The sequence below is a fragment of the Eucalyptus grandis genome, chromosome 8 (genome assembly GCF_016545825.1).
Source record: "Eucalyptus grandis isolate ANBG69807.140 chromosome 8, ASM1654582v1, whole genome shotgun sequence".
Lineage (NCBI taxonomy): Eukaryota > Viridiplantae > Streptophyta > Magnoliopsida > Myrtales > Myrtaceae > Eucalyptus > Eucalyptus grandis.
Window position 1 is genome coordinate 66,969,942 of NC_052619.1, and position 10,204 is coordinate 66,980,145.

General features: G+C 39.2%; 1 protein-coding gene across 1 annotated transcript; it reads right to left on the minus strand.

Annotated features, from left to right (window-relative positions):
• Positions 1 to 2,156: 2,156 nt before the first annotated feature.
• LOC104415689 (flavonoid 3',5'-methyltransferase) lies at positions 2,157 to 5,585 on the minus strand. Its single transcript, XM_010027020.3, has 5 exons — positions 5,298 to 5,585; positions 4,624 to 4,709; positions 3,075 to 3,219; positions 2,832 to 2,963; positions 2,157 to 2,713 (listed from the first exon to the last, which is right to left on the minus strand). Exons 1-5 carry the CDS (start codon positions 5,349 to 5,351, stop codon positions 2,420 to 2,422), a joined length of 711 nt encoding a protein of 236 aa, XP_010025322.2. The 5' UTR covers positions 5,352 to 5,585; the 3' UTR covers positions 2,157 to 2,419.
• Between the last annotated feature and the right edge of the window lie 4,619 nt (positions 5,586 to 10,204).

The window sequence follows — 10,204 nt, forward strand, 5'->3', positions numbered from 1 at the left end:
AGTCTCGTGTGAAGATTTCTAATCAAATTTTCATTTAGATTGCTTAATAAGTACCATCGAACCAATATCACAACCATGAGATATGTTTTGATTTTTGAGTGATGATGCATGGAAAAAAAAGCTTAGACATTCTCGGGATTTTATTCTTGCATAATCAAAGTCAATCAATTACAAAGGCGGTCAAACTTTGCCACTTCCCAAGTAACTCTTAGGAAAAAAAACAAACACGAGATTCTCGAAACATGAAACAGACCTTGCGTCAACAAACAAGAAGTATAATCACTCTACAAGATCCCTATGACCTTGCGTCAAAATGATTTTCGACACACATATACTTACATTAATGACAATGTCGTTCAGAACCAAGAAAACATCCGACTTGATGAAGTTGATTTTATGGTCAACTCCGGCTTTTCGAATATATGGCAGGCCAGTTTCATGGGCCTCCTTGTCCCGATCTATAGCTATTATTTGTATCAAGGAGAGACTAACTTGTTTCATTACAAAACCAATGTCATCACAATTACAAGCAACGTTAAAAACACTTACAGAGTCAAACTCAATTGGAATTATTGATAATTACTTTGCCATCTGCTAAAAGTGCAACTGCGGTGGTGAGGAGAGAGTGGACGGTGAAGACTCCGACCTCAAGTGTCTTCTTCGCATTCATGAGCTTCAACACCATGGAGATTAGCTATCCCTCATCAGCCGGCACATTCATTATATTCCCGCGGCAAACATTAGCAAATCAATTCGATTAATATTTTGATAATTAGACACCGGTTGATCAGCTTATGTTTATTTGCAACATATTTTACATATACCAACGCTCCATGTAGATATGCAATACGAAATTAGTGAGGCACCACTCGCTTTGAAAAATCTGTTCACCTTTTAAAATTTGTGACTCTAACATGAATTCCATTGCAGTCATGGGTGACATGTTGGTGAGTATCATATACACCTTCTTGGAAATTAATATCTCCACTTTGATAATGACGATTAAATAGTCCATAAACTTTGATCTTATATGTAATGTATCATAAAATTTTAATTTATTTAATATGATTTATAAAAGTAAACTTAATGTGCAATGAGTTTCTTAACTTTTAATTTGTTCGATATAATTCTTAAACTTTTGTTACATATTTAATTTAATTCCTGAGTCACATGATAATCTTCAGACTTTTTTGACACTTTCTCTGCGATTTTCTCATATATAGTTAAATCTTCCTCAGGATCTATTATCGTGGACCACAAGGAGATGGCGGACCTCACGGCTTGTCATCCCACCATTGTTTCAAAAGTAGACCCCAAAAATTCAGAGTTGACAGCACACATCAAAGAAAGGCCAGGCCGGCTAGCAAGGGTCCGTAGGCCAAGTAAAAAAGGAAATCAGCAGGATAATTGTCGGCAGGCTTGTTCGGTTCAAGTCTTGCTAGACCCAACATTATTTTTCAAATTTTATTTTTTTTATCGGATTTCAAATGTTAATTGAATGAAGTATTTTATTCACTTGTGAAGTTTCTTATACTTCTTTTTTTTTTTTTTTTTTTTTTAAACACTAGCTACTATTCCCACATGGAAAGAGGAGGCAGAGAGTCTCCTCACCTACTCAAGGGGTTAGGGTTGGGGTTGGAGTTGGAGTTGGAGACATTTTAGTTTCAAGTGTAAAATTTGGCTTCCATACTTTAAAAGATGCAAGATAAAAGTCTAAAAGTTAAATAAAAATAAGAGTAGGACAAACAACTTTTTCTTTTCATGTAGGATAAAAAACTCAATGAAAATTAAAAGTTTCAAGTTGAACTAAGCCACTTCAAACTTCATAACCACTCAAAAGCTCACGAGGCTCGAAATGTAAGGTGGCTATTGCATTTTCCTCTATAGGCAATGAGACGTCTCTTGAGTCTAGCGTGAGGAGTTGAAGTTTGACATCTTTATATTGTACAATTGTTAGCTACCGCTAGGAAAATCTTGCAATTTTCTTGATTTGACTCGAGTCCAAGTCGCTTGATGAATTTGAATGTCGACGTTTTGCTAATTATTTGGCAATGCAACTTTTGGTGCCCATGAGAGAGTGAAGGATCGTGCCGAGAGTTCTTTTGTTTCATCCTAAGAAACAATGAGCATTATTTAATTAGCATCATCATACCAATGCCATGACCACAAGATATATTTCGATTTTCAAATGATGATACATGGAAAAAAGTTTTAGACGTTCTCGAAACTTATGCTCGCATGATTATAAGTCGGTCGATTACAAATACCGTCGAACTTTTGCTACTTCCCGAGGAACTCTCGGGAACAAATCACGTACGAAATTCGCGAAACATCATATGGACCTTGCGTCAACAAGTAAGGAGTCCAATGACTCGCCAAGATCCTTGTAGCCTCCTGCTTCTGGACCGTAAGGAGGTTTCTAATAGAGGCGCCTACAAAGCGTGAGGCCACCTCCGACAGAAAGAAGACAGCACTCGACACGTGGATCCTTCCCCAGGAAGCTGTTGAGCTCCCTGAGGTGGTCTCTCCAGAGCTTCAGCTGGTCGCTCATCTCATCGGTTTCGGAGAGCGCGACCGCACCAAACCACAGGGTGTCGTCGTACCCGATCAGTCCTCCGACCTTCACCAGCTTGAGCATCAGCTCGTGGAATTTCATGTAGTCGTCCTTCTTGGCATCCGCGAAAGCAAAATCAAAGGTCCCCTCTTCTTGGCTCTACATCAGTCAATTATTGTTACGTGGACCGACAACATTTCCAAATTTTAAAACCACAGAATTTGAATTTTCTAAAAAATTGTAGAATCGAAATGATTTTTAACATGCATATACTTACATTCACGATAAGGTTGTTCAGAACTAAGAAAGCATCCGACTGGATGAAGTTGATCTTATGATCGACTCCGGCTTTTTTGATATATGGCAGGCCAATTTCATAGGCCTCCTTATCCGGGTCTATTGCTATTATCTGTACCAAGGAGAGATTAACTCGTTTCATTACAAAAGAAATTTATCGCAATTATAAACAAATTTAAAATACTTATAAGAGTCAAACTCAATTAGAATTATTGATTATTACCTTGCCGTCGGCCGGAAGTGCAAGTGCGGTGGTGAGAAGAGAATAGCCCGTGAAGACTCCGATCTCGATTGTTTTCTTCGCATTCATGAGCTTCAACATCATGGAGATTAGCTGCCCCTCATCAGCCGGCACGCTCATTATACTCCTGCAGCAAACATTAGCGAATCAATTCGGTTAATATTTTAATAATTACACCCCAATTGCTTTGAAAGATCTATTCACCCTTTCAAATTTGTGATTCTAATATGAATTCCGTCGTAGTCGTGGACCGTGGATATATATATCGCATTAGGCGACCACTTTGAAAATGATAAACACCTTATCAGAAATTGCAAATCTCCAGTTCGATAACAAAGACAAAAATAAATAAATAAAATAACTGATTTTGGCATAAGGTAAAAACACTCGGGTAGATTGGAAGCCTAATGATATAATTTCAATTGGAAGCGACTGGATTTTTTTAGTTTATTTGTTTTTTCTTTCTGATTTTAAAAATCTTCACAGAGTGATATACACGAATTTTTCATGAAACCAAGCAAATAATAATAATGAATTTCTTTTCTAACGGGAGAAGTCCCGCTCGGTGGCTAGCAAAACCACTTGGATTAATGATTTTCCCAAAGAACTGAGTAAACAAGTCACGGTGCGTTTGGTTGGACTTTTGGGGAAGCCTTTGGAAAAATGCAAATAACTTTAAGTTAAAGGGGTTTTTCAAAATGTAAATTGTGTTTGTTAAATTGTAGTTTAAAAGTCCATTGTGAAATACCTTTGTGTAAAATAGTGTTTGGAAAGATTAAATTTACAAATGACTTTGGTAATTAATAAAAAAATAAAAAGTTGGCCGACGAGGCAGGCAGCCACTACCGGCCTCAGGCAGTCCCGGAGACGATCGACGAGGGCCGCCTGGGGTCGGGCAACCTCCGACGAGGGCCGCCTAGGGTCGGGCGACCTTTGGCGGCCCTTCACAGAGGTCGCTTGACCTAGATCTGGGTCCGCCAGAGGTCACGCGACCTTGTGGCGACCAGATCTGGGTTGTGCTTGAGGTCGCACGACCTCCGGCACTGGCTCGACCTAGATCTAGTCTCCGCGAGGTTGCGCGACCTCCAATGACCCAGATTTGGGTTGCGTGACCAGATCGCACGATTTAGACACCTGCCGGAGGTCGCGTGACCCACCGGCGACCGTCACGGTGACTGTCGCCAGCCTCTCTCTAGTCTGTCGCCTGCCCTCAATCGCCTTGCACAATATATCTGCCTCAACGAAGAAGATGAACAGTAAAAACAAGGGCAAAGCCAAAGCTGAAAGCCCAAGGCACCCTAAGGCTGGCTTTTCCTTAATGGGCATTAAGGTTTCCAAAGTTTTTCCCAAACACCTAATATTTGGCCAAAAGGCCTTTAGGTGTCTAAGATCCTTGGGAAAGCAGTTCCCAAACGCAACCTCACAATGTTTTCTTGAGAAAATATGTTGTGTTAAAAAAGACGATTACTTTCGTACGAGTAACGGTACCCATCTTGCTCTCATTTACCATTATAGAAATCCTAGTAATTACCGCATTTGGTACTTTTGGACCGTGGCCTCCCTGAGTTCTTTTAGCTGCTCGTGCTCTCTCGGATATGCATTCGTCTCCAATATGTACTGCAACATCAACAACGCACCACACAAAAATCCACATAAATACTCTCACTCATAGAGAGCTCTTTCCTTTGCCCTGGCCTTTTTTTTTTTTTTTTTATATATATAATAAGGGACATGAGATGACACGACATGAGCACGAGAAAAAGAAAATCGATGTAACTAGTTCTATCTGCGAATTTTAGCCCCAATATACCTTTGTTATTGTCCTTACAATTTCGAATAATAATGCAACTTCGAGTTAGTTAAGTTGCACTTCACCTTCTCATCACAGAAATACCCTCTCTTATTTGGCACTCAATCTTAATACCAACTTAAAACTGGGTGCGTATCTATTTACTCCAAAAGCTTGAAATATCGAGAAAAAATGACACGGAAATTAGATTTATATCTTAAGAATGTGCACCAGGAAGAAAGAACCTTCGATGGTAATCTTGAGGAGGTGTTCCGAAACAACTATAAACTGTCTAGCGATGACTCACATTACCCAACAGCACGTAAAACACAAACAGAGCTCTAGATGCGGATGCAAGACATTCTAAAAGAACCGAACAGCAAGAAGACGCGCGATGCAGAGACAGCAACCCAAACCTTCGAGAGAGCTTTGCTTGCCAGGATCTCGCCCTTGTCCCAGCCTTGCTCCATGTTTGAGTACGTCCGAAGAGACTACCCCGCAAGGTAGGAAAGACAGAGACTTTCTGAACTTCTAAATAGGAACCATTAGACGCTCGCCGCCCATCGGTCAAAGCCTCAACCCCGCAAGGCCGCAGCGGCAGACTTTATGTACTTCTAAATAGGAACCATTAGATGCTCGCCACCTACCGGTTAAAGCCTCGCGATTTGTTCGCTCTCCCGGGCATCAGCCTGCCAAAGCTGGCGTGATTACGCAGCAATGATGGAATCTTTGAAGGGCGGGCGCAAAGCTCCCAAAATAGGAATCACTGGACGCTCTCATCCGAGCGATCGTGGCTCCTGTCCAATGACACTTCTGCCCTTAACACGTTACGTGGCTAAATCAATTGCACATAAAAGAAAAGGCAAAGAAAAAAGAAATTCAGGCTAAACCACTATTGATGGAGGAACTTCATGAAAAGGAAATAGCGCGTGTAATTTCGTTTATGGTTGTCCTTGAAATGTAAAACCACACCTTTTTTTTCTCGTGCCACTTTTGGAAAGTGATATTAAAGTCATTACTCGAAAAAAAAAATGATAGAGACAATTTGGATAATTGTGTTGCAAGTCCTAAAACTTATTACAAAATTGCGATGGAATTCTAAAACTTTCAAAAAATATAACTAAGTTCAAAAACTTGTCAAATTGCATTTTTTTCGAAAGTTTTAGGAATTGATTATTCTTTGATGACTAGTTTTAGAACTCAATTGCATTTTTATAATAAATTTTAAGATTTGATTATATATTCGTAACGAGTTTTAGGACTTTCAATGCGCGTATCTCGAGACAATTTCATTAAGAGTCCTAAAATTATTACAAAAAAATCGGCACGATAGTAAACTTAGTTGGGTAAAATCCCTCGTTATGTTTTGAGGACAACAAAACGATCAAAGGCTCCTAACGTATGCATCGGTTGTATGCATCGGGCAACGCGCAGATACCAGATGTTGCCTAGAGTGGGATCGTCTAAAGGCTATGTTAGTGCTCTACTTCTACGGAAGGTTTACAATGGATCTAAGGGATGTCTAAAGTTGGATGGACTTGTGTAGAAGGTGAACAAATGGTAGATAAGGGCTGGTTAAGGCTTGAACGGAACCCATAAAAGGGAACATCTTTGTAGAACCAGAAGACGTCACCCATGTGCTTGAAGGACCAGTGTATAAACGGTGAACAGTCAATTCACATAGAAGCAACTTCTGCTTTAGACATAGAAGAGCACATAATTTGTGCTTCTCCAATCCTAGATAAAGAAGACCGTTATCTTTCTTGAATTTGATTTGAATTTAAATGGAAGTTTGATAACAACTTTCAAACTTTAGGGAGAGGTGATTATATCTGTAGAGTAATCTTCCGAGCTTCATGTAAAAAAAACACCGTCTACATACAGTAAATTCTCTAAAATTGCTAGTACATTCCAGCCTTATTGGTGGGTGTTAGTTTGGGAGAGGGTTTGAGGCCAAGTATAAGGCCGAACCACTAAATATTTGTCTTGCAATATCTTCTGTTTGCTTAGCTCTTTTATTATCTACTTGATAAAAGCAACTACATTTGCATAACTTTTTTTTTTTTTTTGGTAAGGGTAATAATATATAGAACTAACCAAAGAATACACAAGATTCGGCACCACAAAACTTACACTCAAAAGACAACAAGTCAAAATGAGTGAAAGGGCATCGAATGCAAAAAGCCTCTAAAAAGACGGCAAGAAAAGCAGGCAACAACAACACTGCAAACAACAAAACAAGAAAGAAACCAAAAGAAGCTAGAGTTCACAACGACCCACATCTAATCTAAGCTTCAAGAATGGCAGCAAAGATAACCGGGCGAGCAGACTAAGAAGAAGTAGACGACCACGTTAAAACCTCCATCCGAAGGACATCTAAGGGCTCGTAGAAGAGAAAATACGAGGATCAATCTCCCATTTACGTTGTAATCTTCTATTTCTCGGGTTGTCCTTGACATTCTTAAAAGTTAAGACCTTGTCTTTAACAACTTTAATGAGATGATTCTTTACGGCCGAAATCGCCAACATATAACTTCTAAACAGGATGTTGTTTCTGAACATCCAAATGATGTGGCATAAAGCACCAAACGAAAAACGGGCAATTGAGTGATAAAAGTCCTTACCAACAAGAAATTTCATCGCCCATTGAAGATTTTCAGACCAGGTCCCATTGCACCATGGAACATTTGCATAATTTTGTTCCTTTTACAAAATCATTTTCTCACGTCTTTCAAAAAAATAAATAATAATTTTCTACAAGCAACCAATTTATTCCCTTCTTCATTATTGTGTTTGCCATTTCAAACTTTGAGTCTTAAAACGTTCAATTTACTTATTTAAGTCCTACAACTTGCACCAAAAATGCAAGTGAGCGACTTTATTAAGTTCATCCCTTTTTTGGAAGCGAAGAGTCTTCATGGAACTCTTTCATTAATTTTTCTTCCATCTTATGTGATGCCAAGTTCACTCTCTACCATTAAAAGATTGAAAGGAGAAACCTAAAAACTGAAAAATATTTTTTAAAAAAAAAAAACCTTTTTTTATATATAAAAAAGTGTGTAGAGAGAGATCTCATGGAGAGAGGACCGCTAGTGATGGGGAAAAGTATCAAAAAAGTCCTAGACCTATTGTATTGGTACCAATTTAGTCCTAAACTTTTCAATTGAACCAATTCAGTCCTAAACCTTTTACTATTGGTACCAATTCAGTCCATCCGGCTAATTTTGGCCGGCCGACACTGACGTGGACGTCGGCCGGTAGTCGAATGCTGATGTGGCAATTTTATGATTTTTTAATTATTTTTCGAAATTTTTATTAATTTTTCTTTTTCTTTTCTTTTTCCTCTTTTTTTTTTTTTTTTTGTTTTCTTCCTGGCGGTGGCGGCGAGCCTCCGGTGAGGCTCGCCAGTCACTGGGTGAGGGCCGCGAAGCCCTCGCCTGCCGCCGGCGAGGGTCGCGGCCCTCGCCGGCCGCCCCGAGGGTCGCGGCCGAGGCCGGCCTCGCCCAAATCCGGGCTAAGTCGCCTCGCCCGCGGGCCTAGGAGAGGCCGGGCGAGCCGGCGAGGGTCGCGGCCCTTGCCCGATGAGGCTCGCCGGCCAATGCAAGGAAGAAGACAGAAAAAAAAAAAAGGAAAAAGAAAAGAAAAAAAAAATAATAAAAATTTCGAAAAAAATAATTAAAAAATCATAAAATTGCCACGTTAGCATCGGCCACCGGCCGACGACGGCCAAAATTGGCCGGATGGACTGAATTAGTACTAATAGTAAATGGTTTAGGACTGAATTGATTCAATTGAAAAATTTAGAACTGAATTGGTACTAATGCAATAGGTTTAGGACTTTTTTGGTACTTTTCCCCTAGTGATGCAATAGCTCCCTCTTGTCTGCAAGGGAAAGGTGACGGCCCTTGCTCGAGTATTGGCAAGGGCTGTGGTGTAGTTGCCCAAGGCTTGTTGGCCTCAGCTAACAAATACCATGGCCACCTCCTGCAATCGCTCTCTATGAATTTATTACTTCAAAAAAAGCAATCGCCGGGAGGATTTTCCCACGGAGCTCATGGAATCTCTTTCAGGCACAACTTCTAGGACTTAATTGGATGGATTTAAAGTTTTAGGAGCCGAGAAAATTATTCCGACCAATTTTAGTACTCTCGATGAAGCTGTCCTTATCATTTTGAGGACTCCCAAAGGAAAAAGTACGGTTTTGTATTATTTTCTAACATGAATCATAATTACTACTTTTACGAATAGTCGTTCAGACTTAAAATCTGTACAAACAGGAGGCAAGTCAGGATGAGTGGAGACATTATTGTTTCATGGGAGAAAAAGGAAGAAAGTCTATGTCTCCAACTACTTACAAGGAAAATTAACAAAGAAAATTTATATTTATATTTGTGCTAATTCAAGCCTATACTAATTGAATTTTAAATATTTTTAATTTTTCCAATTGAGTCCATCCAATCACTTTTAATCGGAACTTGCTAATATAGACGCCGGTAGTGTTATGTAAGACAGCCAGCACAGATGTGGATAATTTAAAAAAAATGAATATATATATTCTTTTTTTTACCAAGTCTTGTGGAAGAAAAAAAAGGAAAGAAAGAAAAAATAATAAAAATGATAAAAAAGTTCATTTTTAAAAAAAAATTGTAAAAATTGTCCATATTAGTGTCGACCGTTTGGTCATATCACATAAGATGACTGCCGTTCATGTCAATGATTTCTGGCTAAAATTGACTAAATGAACTCAATTGGCAAAACATGAAAATATTTACTCAATTGGTACCATTAAAAAGTTTAAGATTGAATTAGCACAAATGCAATACTTTTAAGACTCTTTTATATTTTTCCTCCAATTTTGTCCTTTGATCGTTAATGGGGAAAAGTGTAATATACAGGAGCCACGTTAGATGGATTGTAATTTCGGCCACACATCTATGGATATTCTATCATTGCTCATTGCTGCATCCATAATAACTCGTTGCTCATTGGTGCATTTATGCATCAATCAACCTTAAAACTCCATGTTTCATTTTGATTAGGAAAATGGTAGGAAAGACAATCAGTGTCCGCGACTCACTGGTGATATCGTAGGAATTTCACACTCGTAATCGAATTTTTTATTTGAGCTAAAATTACCATCCATTTGGATAGGCCTATCATTGCTGCTTGCACCATGGTGCTAGTGAAAGTGGAGGCAAAGTTATCTCATGCTATGGCACGGTCATACCCGTGTCGTGGATAGACCAAAACTTCCTTGGGGTTTCGCTTGAATAATTAATCGAAGTCTAGAACGCAGAGCTAAACTCATTTAGAGAGTCCGTCA